The sequence below is a fragment of the Netta rufina genome (assembly GCF_964035555.1).
Source record: "Netta rufina genome assembly, chromosome: 17".
Taxonomy (NCBI): Eukaryota; Metazoa; Chordata; class Aves; order Anseriformes; family Anatidae; genus Netta; species Netta rufina.
In genome coordinates this window covers 6,861,274-6,876,736 of record NC_140141.1, presented here as the reverse complement: position 1 = coordinate 6,876,736, position 15,463 = coordinate 6,861,274, and the positions used below count along the sequence as shown (strand labels likewise).

At 38.9% G+C, this 15,463-nt stretch overlaps 1 protein-coding gene across 5 annotated transcripts in view; it reads right to left on the bottom strand.

The window, feature by feature from the left end:
• Positions 1–1,992: 1,992 nt before the first annotated feature.
• CABIN1 (calcineurin binding protein 1) overlaps positions 1,993–15,463 on the bottom strand; it is a 109,084-nt gene continuing 95,613 nt past the window's right edge. For 3 of the 5 annotated variants that reach the window (XM_084297506.1, XM_084297508.1, XM_084297507.1), the window contains exons 37-39: positions 6,140–6,304; positions 4,000–4,226; positions 1,993–3,366 (exon numbers count right to left, since the gene is read on the bottom strand). In XM_084297506.1, coding sequence (XP_084153632.1) covers positions 3,223–3,366; positions 4,000–4,226; positions 6,140–6,304 — 536 coding nt within the window. In that variant the 3' untranslated portion in view covers positions 1,993–3,222. Of the gene's footprint in view, positions 3,367–3,999; positions 4,227–6,139; positions 6,305–15,463 lie in introns of those variants that run through there. The other 2 variants (XM_084297509.1, XM_084297510.1) reach the window with 2 other exon arrangements.

Below are 15,463 nucleotides of genomic sequence, written 5' to 3'. Positions count from 1 at the left end.
GACATCTGGGAACAGAGATTTCAGAACCAATGGTTATCCGGTATATCCTGAAGACAGATGCCGTGTTTACATTTGATATTCAACTCTGAAAGGAGAGAGTTGGTAAGTTTGATCTTGCCTATACTTGGATGTCAAGCTAGTGCAACTAGAATTAGACTAAAATCAAATAAATTATTCAAAGTAAACTCATCACTAAGTGCAGTTTTACCATAAGGCATATTTTTTTTCCCCCTTGAAAAATCCCACAAAACTACCCTGGTAGGCTTTAGAAGCTGCCGTATTAAGTGAATGCTTCTGTTTGTACAGGATTTGAAGTTCTTGCTCCAAAATACTTTTAGGCAGGATGCTTCAGACAAACATATTCTTGGCATCTTCTCTCCAGAATATGGTTCCTTGTACTGAAGGACTATATAAACTGTACTTACAGAGAGAGGATTTCACACATACAGAATGGCTCCATTAGCCTAAGTCAGCAGCAATGCCCACTATGGAAGATGGCTCACAGTCAAACAGTGCACTGTTCAGCCATTAGCAGAAGAATGGGATTTGAAGGAGATTAATCTCACATTAATCTACATTAATCTCAGTAACTTCTCGAGATTGACAAAAAACCGTTGAGCTACCCAACAATATAACGGGAATGTAAAATTATAGATTAAAAAAAATAAAGGAAAGAAACAAGGGGAAAAGATATAACAGTTTTGAATATAGGACTAAAAAAAGTTATATGGTTCTGTAGTTTGAAGATTAAAACAAGCTTACTGCAGATCAGCAATGTTCAGCTCTCTTTGCTGATGGGAACAGTTGTGTTTACTGTTCTTACTTTCCTTCACCAGCAAAAAAGGACTAGAAATCAAAGAAAGTTCAAGATCAGGTATTTTAACAAGCTCTGGAAGCTGGAAAGAAAGCCCAACTACAAAGAATTCTTAAGAAGAATAAAGAAAAACATTTTCAATGGCCAAATTCAATTAAGACAATCAAATGCTCAGTCATCATACCTCACACTCAAGCTAGAAGTCATTCAATCTATGAACTTAAATGTGGTCATAAAGTTAACCATACATTGAAAATATAAATCAGCCAAAAAGCTTATGAAATCTATTTGAGTGAAGGACCACTACTGAGAACTAGCTACTCTGAACTGTCTTCCATTACTCATTAAATATATATATTTTTTACCATGCTATTTTTTGCAGAAACAAAGCTTTCTAAAACTTTGTTTTTTGGCTTTGATTTTTTTTTTCCCTAAAGCCAGTCAATGACTAGAAAGTATACTATGCATTGTATTTACAAGAACTTATACCAAGTTAAAGAGCAAACAAACACTGAAAACATATTATTACTATTGAAAAGATCCACATACTTTTACTAATCAGTTACCCTGATCTTTTTCACATCAGTTGCATCCAGCTCACCTATCACTTGTAGAAAGTGAACAAGTTACACGAACAACTGCTAATATGCCCAACATGGACATCCTCACTTACTTACAAATTACATTTTGTTCAAAACAAACAACCCAGAGTATGAGAATAAACTTGCAATACTAAATTCAATGCTGCTTCTTTTTATTCAGGGTCCATTTATTATTCTTACACTGAATGAACGACCACTGTACCAGCAGATTAACTGCTACTTTGTTCAGCCAAATATTCTTTCTATGTGGTCACATTTACTACATGTTGTCTTCTCCTTTATGTTGTTCATCAGTATTTAAAGACACTCAGGTGAAAAAACTCAGATCACGTACCAGCGGGGGAAGTGAAACCACTGTGTGCCATCTTGGTAACACTGACTAACCCGGCTCTGGGGGGTTAGTTAGACCAAATCCATCCTAAGAGATCTGACATTCTTCAGAAAAAGAGGCTCCCCCCAGCTCCCTTCCTGCACTACCTCCTCATCCAAGAAATAAAAGGAAGGGAAGAGTACTACTTCTTCCAGGACCATGGCATCTTGTCCTCTCAGACGAACAGAGGCAACAATAGGTACATTTCAGCTTTATTAGAAAAAAAACAACAACAACAAAAGTTTATACAAAGCTCTGCATTTTACAGAAAATCACCTCCCCCAAACACAAAGAAATCCAACATGGCAAGCTGTATGCATTTTTTCATATACATACATATATATGTACATACACATATATATGTGTGAACGCACGCGTGTATATATACTGTGACTTTTTTTGCATGGTTTGCATTCATTATTTTACAAAGTTAACATTCAGTAGAAAAAAAGGTCTTTGTTACCATTATTTTCTCATATAAATAACTGTGAGCAGTCCCTCTGCAGATAGATAAAAAACACCTTTTCGTGTCATTCTGTAAAAAACAGACATTACTGAAATGGCATTGAAATCTCTATTATTTTTTTTTTCAATACCACCATAAAAATATCATCTAGCCCCCAATTCAAAATGCTTGTCCAAGGCATTAGAAGAGAAAGGACTGTAAGACAATTCTGGAAAGATCAGTTCGTTAAGCCAACATTCAGGTAGGTAATTTTTGCTGGACCTCATACATTGGTGTGAAATGAGCACAAACAGGAGGCCAACCTCTCTGTCTGCCTAGTAAAGCTGGTTCTTTGCCTATTGCCATTGAGTCAAATTCCAACAAAGCACACAGCTGCGCCAAGTAGCTGACACTCTTCACTCACCCTTCTCACCATGCAGCAAAGCCGCAGACTTTCTTGATGCAATCAAAACCTCTACCAGCTCAGCAAACTTTTCCTAATCCGTTCACCTTAATAGGAGCTGGACTAACATGGCATAACTAGACAGAGATTAGGTTGCTGAATTATTGGGAGAAAAACTTAACCAATGGCAAAAATACAAAGACAATTAAAAAGAAGAAAACACTATAGAAAAGAGCTGTCAGAGTGAATCCCAAGGCTCTGGTTTGAAGAAGCAGAAACAGTAGAGAGATGCAAGTTGCAGCTCAAAACATCCTTTTGTTTACTGAAGTTAAAGGTGACGTCGTGGTCCAAATGAATTAACTGCCTGGTAAACAATCATTTTTTCCATCAAGCACCATGATGGAGAGAATGGCAAAGATTTTGAAGGCAATACAAGTGGTAGTGGTGATAACAAAGGTAATGAAAGTGAAGAACATAATGATGCAGATTAAATGGTGAGTAATGCCAACGAAGATGTTTGGACTGCCAGAGATGCAGGCAACAAGAAGAATGGTTATATGGTTGGTGTTGATGATGGCCAGAATTCATTCATATGTCCATGTAGTCATCATCTTCATCAGTATCACTTTCCAGTGAGGACTCCTGGCTTGAGGTCTCTAAGATTTCCAAAGCTGGCTGACAAAGGCTCTCCTTCTTTACATTCGCTGCAGACTGAGCAGACAAAATAGCAGACTGATCCCAAAAAGAGAGAGAGAGAATATATTGCTAAATAGTCAGGATAAACCCATGATCACAGGGACAAAAGCCAACTGGTTGCTATTTCTTCACATTCAAAAGCCCTCTTACTTTTATAAAAGATATGGCATCCTAATGTGAAACACCATAACATTAACCAGTAGGCTTCCCCACAGTTAATATTCTAGTAGCTTCCACTAATATAAGAATAGCAATTGCTGCACTAACTCTCCCATTTCTGTAATTTCTTCTAATTCCCTCAAAAAAAGGACAAGGACTAGAATAGCTGTGATGTCACCCATGGCCAATATTTCACCAGTTCTTAAAAACTGACTCCTGCTGACAGCAGCTCATATCTTAGAAAAGAACAGAATAGTTCATTTGGAAGGGACCTACAAGGATCATCAAGTCCAATTGCCTGACCACTTCAGGACTGACGAAAAGTTAAAGCATATCAAGGGCATTATTCAAATGCCTCTTGAACACTGACAGGCATGGGTCTTCCGCTATTTATGCTACCTCTGGTTATGAACTGGAGACAGGAACTGTTGTTCCTTATGCACAAGTATTTGACTGAGGGGACAGTTAAGATGAAAACAATCTAAATAATTATTTTTTCCCTTTTATTACCTTTAATTTTTGCTTGGTCTCTTCTGAAATGCTGCCCTTTGGAGAAAGGAGGGTGGGAGTGGGTGGAGTGACAGTGATCTCAGGTGGAAATTTGGTGACAGATGAAGGTATGAAAAGCTTTGGCATGTTGGGCAGAACACGAGTTTTTACTCGGGTGCCATCTGTCTTGTTCTGCTGACTTCCCAAAGTCTGTGAACTGGAGCTGAGTTCAGGCTTGGAACTGGAGGCTAAACAGAAAATAATAAGAAAAAACATGTTAGGAAGTTATCAAGGATTTCACATGTCAAAGAAGAGGGAACAGATGATTGTTAGACATATGGCTGGCTCAAAAGGCCTTTCTTCAAGCTTTAATTAGGGTTCAGAAACAGAAGAAGAAAGTGCCTTAAGTTTCTAAAATGGCAACTAGGAATAATTAAAAAAAAGTATTTCTAGACAGTAGAAACTCAGCCTGTCTGCACCAATCATGACAGTGGCAGCACTGCACTGGCCCATCGACATTTAGTTAGAAGGCTACCACAAACATCTTCAACTTGTTTCAGAAGAAATCATCTAATGTTTGCATTCTTTAACTGTATTTCCATTCCATAATGCAGCAAAAAGATACTTCATTTTACTTGTGAGTCTTTTTTAAACTTCCTCCACTACAGCGTTGTCCCTTTAGTAACTGAAGCATCAGCTCCTACTTCCTGTCAATTCATACTGTCCAGATCTACCATCCACTTGCTACATTTTCAAACAGGAGTTTTGTAATTTCCACTAAACTGTCCTCACAAGTTAAGAAAAATATATAGTAATGCCTGTCAACACTTCCTCATTACTCCCTTCAAATCCTGCCATAAAAGAAAAAAAAAACAACAAACAACCTCTTTTGGTGTAATGTCCAAAAAAGCAACAAGATCCTTGGTATGCTCACGCTATTGTCTGCCATATGGGCTAGCACCATCACATCATTTCCACATACTCCCCAAGTATACTTTTAGCCTGTGCAATGCAAACTTGCTCAGACGTGGCTCATCTTGTGAACTGAAGAGGGATCTGGCCCTCCCTTATGCTCCATCACAATACAAAACAATGTATATGCAACAATAGTCAGCAGAAGACAATGCTTTCACATTCAAAACTGAGAACAGAGATTTCTTGATATCTTACTAATAACAATGCTTCACGTGAAGTTAAATTAAAAAAAAAAGTTGTACAAGCAAAAACACCAGTGTCTCAGATGCATAATAATGACAGATGTCTTTATACACATTTTTGTTCGTATTTAGTCTTAGTCAAATCCATCTCTTGCAGGTTTCTGGAACCGACAGGGCTACTTTAGCACAGCAAAACAAAATGCCAGCTCCCTGATGCTATCCTGAAAAACAAACAACAGCAGACTGACTACTAAGGGATGTAAAATTGAATTGTATGTTCTCAGCAGTATACAAGAATGTAAGAACTGCCACAACAGATGAGGCTTTCCATCATGGTCAGTGACCCATCTCCGTTTGCACGTAGTCAGTTCAGAGTCAAATACCAGAAATGTTGCAGTAATCAGACATGGGATAATGTGACTCATAAATAAGAAAAATAAAGATACCTTCAACATGAATATCTACATTATGCCTGCCTGAAAAAACAAGTTTTACATCTTTCCAGTTAAAACACCTTCTCTTGGGAAGAGGGCAGAGAAGGGATAGACAGCATTAACTGTTATAATGCTGGATTTTGTTAACTTCACTCATTCTGAATATTGTAAAAAATTGTTTCCTTCTGCCAAATATTCCAGTAGTGTAATCCAAAGTGTAGTCATATTGACCTGTGCAAGATTACAATTAAAAGAAAAAATCTACTTCCAAAGAAACACAGACTATATAGCACGATAGCCTAGTACTAGGATGTCTTTTATTTGGCTTTGCTGCCATAGTATTTTGTATGTGAGTCACGCACCAAAAAGAATAACCATTAAGGGACTACAAGGCACTTCTCCAGGAAGCTGTGACATTGCCAAGAATGCCTCTAAACTCTGGAATACTCTACTGGAAGGCAAGCCGCAGAGAAGCTGGAGAATACGTGTTGCAACTATCCTGTAAATCAATCCCTACAGATTGATACTCAGATAACCACTTATTTCCACTGAAGCACGGAAAGCTCCTACCTTGGGTACAAACATGTCCCGAATTTGTGCTTGTCACTGATTCCACTTGCCAGCAAACAGGCTCTGGTGATGGTGCAACAGTAGCCATTTTCATCTGCTGACAAAGCCGTGACTCCTGTTGCTGAAATCCAAGCCCCTCCAAAGGCACTTCAAGCTCTTCTTCCTCTTTATTAATGAAACATAATTCACAGATTAACAGACATCCTGCTCTCTTTCCTAAGCTTCAGTCTTTCTGCTGTCTACCCAACTGGTAGAAGCTTTCTTTAAAAAATAAATTAATATTTTTTCTATTTCTAAATCATAACATGACTGTGTAAAATGAAATACTGGCAAGGCAAGATGGCAACCACAACTTTTTCATACCTGGTGCCATCAATTCAAACTCGTAAAAAAAAATTGCTCTTTAAAAAAAGTGAAGAAAAATATGTGGTGTGTGGCATTTTGTTCTCTCTGCATACCTACAATAAACAAATACATGCAACTGACCATTAACCTTTGGAGATGTGAGGGGTGAATCACCTGTCATATATGCAAAGCAAAATCCATCACCCTTAATGATGAGCCAGCTGTGATCGATGAGTCCCTGTCTGATCTGCAACCACAGGTACAAGCTACACTGAACTGCAACTTACTGGGAAGTAAGATTAATTACTGTGAACATCCAGCAACAGGGATTTTTTTATTTTTAATGTAATCAATATGAAGCTATGCTAAATGCCCAGTTTTCAGTGATATGCCTACCGAACCTTTATAAATGCATTGGTCTAGTATTCCCACCCTCTGTTATTCCAGAATTTGGGATGCTTAAAACTCAGAATCCTGCCATGTGTGAGCACAATTTCTTCATTACAAATCATATCTGTTTTTAAATTAATGCAGTGTTAAACCAGTTTTCTTGCACACTGTACTGCATACTGTACTTAACAGGAGTAATTTTCACTGAACTACTGAGAACTATTAATGGCAGCCCTTTCTGGGAAGGGCAGACTGAAACAGCAGCTGGCATTTCAATGCTACAGGCACACAAACAAGGTCTTATTTTCTGATGAAGTTGAACATATCCTTCAAATACAAAGGGCTATTGAGGAAAATTTGAATTATCTTCTGCTTACACAGGGTAAGGTGTGCACAGGCAGCTAATGCAGACAAGCAGATGCAATGTATATTCACAGCATCACTTGCTCTAAAATTCTTCCTATGTCCATGCTCTAAATCAATTTAGGATTTTGACAGCAGTGTCTTAAGAAGGAATACATTTTTCAACTTTTCCTCATTCGAAAAGTACTCTTCCCCTCCACCCCCCCCCACCTCACTATATGTTGAAAACACTTCTCCATCTTCGTCATTGTTGATAAGAACTTGAAATTTACCATGGTAATATTTTCCTGTCCAATAGCTCCCCTTGCAGAAAATGCTTGAGAGAATGCCTCAGCTTAACAGCTTGGTAAAATCCACGTTGATGCAGTTTGAAAGACACAACTTTTTAAATGAATTAGATTCCTAGGGTCCTTAAATAATTTTGTATAGAAAAAGCTTGCCAAAGCAGGCTATAAGTTCCTTCATCCGCTAATTTTCATTGGTAAAATAAAATAACCCATTACCTAAACGGGTAGCTGATAGCCAACGCAAGCCTCAGGATAAATGAGTCTGCTTGCAGAGAATTCTCCAAGTTACCAAAAAAGAAAAGGTCGCACACTACAGCACAAATCACAGGCAGCTTCTGTTCTGTGATGTTCCACTCACTATCAAGCACAAAATGGGAAGGTCTAACGCAGAAGAATAGCTCTCTTTCTCAGCACTTTCTTGCACATTTTTGTACGGATACTTCAAAAATTAGCATTGGAAGTAGGAAAAAAAAAAAAAGTTGCATCTGACCAAATCAGCTTAAAAACAACACAGAAGGAAGTGGTTATACAACAGGAATCTGAACTAGGAAAATCACAATTCACTGTTTCCCTGTTTGAGAAACAGAAGATAGCTGAAAGATTGTTTTGTGTATTTGCCTGCTCATTCTATCAGATACATGTATGATTTAACCGCATGCTGACAAGTACGAGGGACCATACAAAGAAGGATCAGCCCTAATGTGGCCTGAAGCCAATACACACACATCCCATTACACTGCGAGCATCTGACAATAAGCTGTAGTCTAAACCCAGAAGACTCCTATGCCGAAATGTCTACAAGACACTTGATCAAAGATAGAAAGAAACATGACATCGACATTTGAAGAAAAGCAAGATGAAAATTATGATTTCCGATTACCCTGCAAGGCAACAGCTCCCTTTAGCTTACTCCAGAGTGCCAGACCCCAAGTCTTAAACATCCAGGGTAAGTACTAACAGAACCTTATTTATCCACTTATTAACCAAGGATACAAAACACTAATTAATTTAACAGATACAATACTACATAAACTGGAAATCCTATAGCTTTAACTATGCTGCTAGCTGAGAACAGTTTTGCATGTACTTAACTGCTAAATTACATTGGGGACTTAATAGTTCACCATTCAGAACAAAAGCTCAGATTTGCGTTATTGCTTAATGACTAAACCCTACCTCTTTTGTTGGTTATAATCTTTGTTTAATTATAAGATATATCATTGCATAAGCTGATTTGCTGTGCTTTGCTTTAACTAAATTATGCCCCACTGACAAAGCTCTTTTGAGCAGCATATTTCTAGCCAGATGCTACAAGACAGATGTAAGTCTGCATTCTTTTATGAGGAATCAGCTTACTTGCATGCATTTCCATCTTCCACATCACGTCTGTGTTTCTTACTTTTGAAGATGCAGATTTGTAGCGTAGTAAAATTAATTTTAATAAAATTGTGTGTCAGCCCTTTTTCAAAGAAGTAACTGTAAACGCAAGGGCAGGAGCTTGGCACAGCAAGTGTGTATTTCTATTACTACACTTCTGGAAACAACACTTGTTAATATTCAATCAGGCTGCTTCTTTCACTACGTGACATCAAGAACCCCCATCTATTAATCAATCCTTTGCTGTCAGGTATTAAATACACAGTGACTGAATTTTATTCCCTGATTAGGTCATAGACTTTATTCTTTTATGACTGAGCAATATTTTTTTTTTTGGTGATAGTCACCTCAGTGATATTATTTCTAAGTTAAAAATTATGTTAATTAGCAAAATATTTTTATTTCTTGATAAAGAACTGGTTATTTCAGGTGTATATATCATAATATGTATTATCAATACTTTAATATCTGTGCACTATATTAAAGTATTGATAATACATAAAAAGGGCAAAAAGACAGAAGGATAATCATGAAGAAATACACAGTTGAATTGCTATTATTCGTCTAAAACACATTTCTGAAGAGAGTATCTTGATATTAGTCTTGTGGACGATGCTGTTATAGCCCTGAACATAATGTCCTAGTTTTTCTAATAAAAACTTTCCCCAGGGAGGTATAGACTCCACTAACTCATGAGCCACAATATTCTGCACAAGTGCAAGAGCACAAGAATACAACTAACAGCACATCCTGAAGGTGCTTGGAAGCGCAGATTTAATCTCAGTTAACAAATTGTTTGGTAATATGCAGTACTTGTGCGGTTCTTGCAGGCTTTCAAACATTAGCTGCACAAACCCAGTTTAAAATAAAATCAGTTTGTGAAGACGTAATATGCAACAGTCACTTGTCTCCAGGCTGACGGTGGGACAGATACTGTGCTCTGGAGATCTATTTAGCACTCTCACTTCATAACATAGCACAAAAAAAATAAGCATATAGAAAAAGCACAGATTTGCAATGCATCTTATTAATATTGGTACCGAAAAGTTCCTCTCCGATCGAGCTGAATTCTAAGTATCCTTCTCAGCCTTCCCTCTCCCAGCAACTGGCTAAATATATATAAAATAGCAGACAGAGAGAAAGAGGGACATCATACCTTTCAACATCTCCCTGCTTTAGTGAGGAAGAAACAAGCTGAAAACAATTCAATGCAACAACCTACTCCAGCTTTCCTCTCCAACCTCTTTCCACTTGTTGCCAGGGAAACCAGTGTTTGCAGATGCCTATAGCGGGCGCCGGGGTTCATGACTTCATCACAGCTAATATTCTCCCTCACCATCTCCCTTTATACAAGGAAAACACTATATACACATAGCCGCACACCAGAAACAGATTACACAACTCCTGCACCCATTTTTACACCAGTAAGACAGTTATTTGCTATTCTGACGCGGCCACGTCAAAAAATATTCCCTCGGCAATTTGCAGATGCGGAGAAAGTTTCAAAGCAGTAGCAGTGTAACAACGAGCAGCTGCTCCAGTCCCTGTGCACTGCACCGTGTGCTCATCACCCAGTTTCTTTGTGCTGCCAGGTGGAAGGAGACATCAGCATTAGTGATCTAAGACATTTTAGCTGGAATTTCAAAAAATCCTTTAGTCATGCAGTAAACCTATTATGTTACATGGAGAGTGAAAGACAAGCCCAGAAAATGTGACTGGCACCTGGAAAAAATGTTTTCCACTTGCTGAGGGAGGTGGTTTGAAGTATTAAAGCACAGATATGCTAAAGGCTACAAGTAACTTACAGTGCAAGCACAAAACATCGTTTCGTTAGAGGAAAAAGAAAGAAACTGAGCTTTGAACTCCAGGACAGAACGCTAACATGATTTCAAAAGTGTATGCTTGGAGAAATGAACAGATAACAGCTTCAAGTGCTTCACTGAAGCAGTTGCACCGCTTGCCTTCATCCCTCTGCAGAGCACCTTCCCCAGCAGTTCTGTGTCAGACAAAAAGCCTGAAAATACATTACCGTGATTTGGCAAATCTGCACCACTGAGCCTCCCAAACACTTCAAAAGAGTAAGGGCTACATCCTGTGTGCCTGCAGACACTAGGAAATACCTATGCTATTTGTTCCAGCAACAACTGGTTTACTTTGTATTTTACTGACCACACAGAGTACATGCAGGTTTTCACAGCATCGTTACTTATTTACCATACTAGGTAGATGCTATGCTTTTTTTTCCCCATGTTGATGGAAATGGGTCTGATCCATTGCTCCCTGACACAATGGAGTAAATACCTTGCTGCATTTCCAAAGAATAGTGGCTAATGTGTAAACAATTAATTTCTGTATTCCATCTGCCTCACCCTCTGGCGTGCTGGGAATTAATACAGCTTTTTTTTCCCCCCCCTATACAGCAGCTGCAAAGGCCATGGAAATCCTGAATTTGAAGGAGCTCAGAGTTTCCTCATACACTGTGTTACAAGTCAACGGAAAGACTGGGCTGGAACACAGGTTGGTTCAGCTGAACACAGGCTGGTTAAGGATGCTGACCCACAGAAATAACAGTGGCATCCAGCCCCAAACTGCATGCTGTGTTTGCCATGAGGTACACCACAGCAGGCAGAGAGACCAGGTGTATTTAGTCCATCAGGGGATGCAGGAGGTATCCTTGCTATCCTTTCCTTACACGTTTTCTTTCTCTACATTCATTCCCAGTATCCTAGCATGGAATTTATTTATTTATTAAAAAAAAAAAAAGTCATAGCTGTAGAAACACAGATTTGCCTTGAAATGCCAAATTCAGGAAATTACATTCAAAGCTGACACACAAAGCCATGTGTTAAAAATTAAGCATCAGTAATTTTGGAGGCGAAAAGCTGCAGAACACAAGTTCTGTGGCCCCCTGAAATGAAAGAAAGTCAAGCAGTCTGCTGAACAGAAGTTCACGCTGTAGTAACGTGGCATACTGCTATATTTATCACTAGAGTCCCGACAGAGTCTGCTGTGCAATTACGTGAGACATACCCCAAACTCTTTCCTAACACTGAGGTCAGCTGTCACAGAACAACATTCATGCTAGGAAAGCTTAAAACAGGTGGCTGCTCGGAAAGTGCTTCCTGGAAATAGTCCCTGGCCCATCCTAATTCCCAAACTCCCAGGTCCCTGAGGGAGCCACATTGGGGCACAGCCAGCAGAGCTCACTGGTACCTTGGTTAAAAAAAAAGCCCTGAAGCACAATACTAACTTTCTCTCTTTTTAAACAAACAAAAAACCCAGCCAAACAAAAACAAAAATAAAAAAAATAAAAATAATAAAAAAAAAACAACCCATGCCCTCCAATAAGAAATTTACAGGCCAAGATCAAAAAAGCCCAACAGTTTTGTATGGAGTGATACAAACTTTCAAATGGCATTATAAAAATTCATCTAAATAGTAATTGTTTCTTTTCTATTCAATTTAGCAAGAGCACACCATTTGAAGAACATCATCTAGTAATAACCATAGATAGCAAATCTCTCGTTTGCAGTCTACTCCCTGTGAATTTTATATACTAGTTACCTAATGAAAGCCATAAGACCCTTCCTTCCCCATCAGTATTTCATCCTTCTTTGACCTGACAGCCAATTAAGCCCAAAACAAATTAGCACAAGCAGCTAAGGGTTTCGTTGTATTCTTTAGAGAGATTTTTCCAAGAACTCTGGAAACGATGCAATACCTGTGCAGTAGGCTTACAACAAGATCTCTCTTCAGTCTGCATTTGTGCAGCAGTTTATAAAATGTTCTGCTGGCAGCAAGCTGAGGCCAGTGAAACAAACATACTGAAACAATACAGCATTGTCATCGTGCTCTTCTACAAATCTTTGTGGTCTCCAGAAGATGCATTGTTACTGCAAGATATCCATAGGGCAGCGCTACAGGGATTTTCAGGGGGATCCAGAGAGCCTCTTTGGCCCCTCGGCCTGCCCAGTCCATGCTATGCCCCTGGCTCTTCCCACCACCTAACAGGGCACAGTTTGGAAGCTGCTGTTCCTGTCCTATTTATTCTTACTGATTGAGCTTGGGCACATATAAACAACAGCTTTAATTTCAAAGGATTTTCCGCACAGTGTTGGACTGAATAAATAAAACTTAGGAAAAAAAAAAGGTAAAAATTAGAAATAGGCATTAACAGTACTGAAAAACTCTGTTTGTTGCAATAGATACTAAATCAGCGTGCTTCCAAAGGGAAGAGGAAAAGACACAGCTGACTGGTACTGCCTGAGCATTAGGCAAAAGGGAATTAAGAAGTCATTCACAAACAGGAAACCCCCTGCTGGCAGTCAGCAGTGAAGTTGTTTTCAGAGTGCACCCATTGTGAAAAATAAAAAGCTTCATGAAAAGGAAGGATCAGACAGGTGGAAGTGAGAATACCAATGCCAACACAGGAGGCAGACGCAGAGAGAGATTAGAGAGAGCAAACGGGGAGTTAGTCAAAGGCTGCCTGCTTGATTTCTATCGGCAACTTCGCAGTCACTAACAGGTGGAAAGGAGCTTCCACCCCAGGGTGCTACAGAAGGCGTGGGGTTACAGGTATTTGAACAGAGCTTTTAAAGCCTTGGAGGAATTCAGCCTTGGGGACTGAGGGAAAAAGCTGTCAAAAAACAGGATAAGTCATATTGTCTGTACAGGAAAGAACCCTCACACCGGGTAACTGCTCGAGGAATAACGCGATACGAAGACTCACACGAGGCCACAGGTCTGTGGCCAGGCTAAACTTCTGTGTTTCACATTTCCTTGAACCATCTGTTGAGATCAACTCTGAACAATACAGTTCAAAACAATTGAACAATACAAATTCAAAACAATTTTGAATTGAGCAGAGAAACCAAGAGATGAGACTGATCATGGTTAGGAGGGCTGAGCTGCTACTTCAGGTCCTTTAAAAACGAAACTGAATGTTCAAACTGAATTCCACAGTTAAAATAAGGTTAAACAAAGTTAAAACAATTTAGCCTCATTTCTCACTCTCACCATGCTACTGTTTACCTTTCCATGCAACCTTCTTCACTGGCATTTATTTCTTCTGCTTCTTGAAGTCAAAGCTCTACAGCTTGAAGCACACTTACACCTGTACCTGCCCTGTTGTGCCTACATAACAAACATCTGAAATCATAGCAGAATTATTTATTTATGGCTTATAGGCTGCAATTCCTCTGCACACTAGAGAAAGACCTGATTGACTTCCTCATCTCTGAATTTCTAAGCTTGGACAGCTGTATCACGACCTTGTTTTGTATTGAAATGCTTAGGGCTTGAATGAATGTAAATTTCATGGAGAGGGGAGAAGAATTTTCATTCTTCCACCTTTGAGTTATATTCCAATGAACTGAATAGCTGGTTTTAAGCAAAACACAACATTAAATAATTCCAACTATACAAGCCTCAGTACGAAAAGTCAGATGTCAGATGTGAATGTTTTCCTGTCCATTCATTATAAGAATCGTTATTTGGGCAAGGACACTGAAGTTATAGAAAATGTCAAGATTTTCAGCAATTTAGAACAGTGTAAAAACAGAGCAGCGGGACACATTGCAGAGGGTTTATCTTAATTGTCCTATTTTAGTTTCCCCACAGAAAATTATAGGCTGAGCCAAAAAGACTAATAGGTCCACAGACATTCCTACATGTAGGAAGCTCTCGTGTTGAAACTACCACTACTTTGCTGCTGGATTTCATCATGTTGTATTCTATACTAGTCATATTAGACAAAATCTCTTGAAAACATCCACATAAGAAATGAGTGGCAACTTCGCTTTTAAAGCCATTCTTTTTTTCTGAGTGAAACCACAGAAAACAATAGCAGCTAATCCTCTGTGACACTGAATACTCTCATATGAACAAATAGATACAGGAGGAGGTTACAAAACATGGCAAGAGATGAGAAAGATGAAAACAGATTACTCTGAAAATGGGGGAACCGATTTTATTATTTATTTTTAAAACAGAAACAGAGCTAATGAGAGGCAGATGAAAAAAAGTGGTAAACCAGATTATAAATAGTACTTTTTAAAGGAGGTGGGTGCAAAGATAGGAGAATCAAAAAGAAAGGAAAAGGAAAGGAAAGGACACAGCAGTAATTGGTGTCTCTCTCAGCTAGAAAAATGACCTGTCAGGTATGTCTGAGAGCCAGAAAGCCAGATACAACACACACACACTCAGCACTGGAACAAGAGCTTTGCAGAGAGAGAGAGCCTCTTGATCTTCAGACACAGGGATCCAGGGTTATAATTTTGGCAGCTAGCCCTTCCATCTCCCTCGACCAAGATGAGGTATAGAAGCATAAAAGACCAACGAACAATATGAAACTTCACCACCCTAACAAAGCCTAGGAAGTCAAAAGATTAAAATAAACGTTTTAATCACTGCAAGGCAGCCCGGGAAATTGCTGAGAGGAAAGCATGTCAGAAATGCTCATGAGTTTGTTTGAAAACTGAAAGAATCTGGGACCTCTTATCTGCATTGTCATTCCTACCAGTCTCCTTAGTAAATGCACAGCAACTGCATAAAATAGAGGATT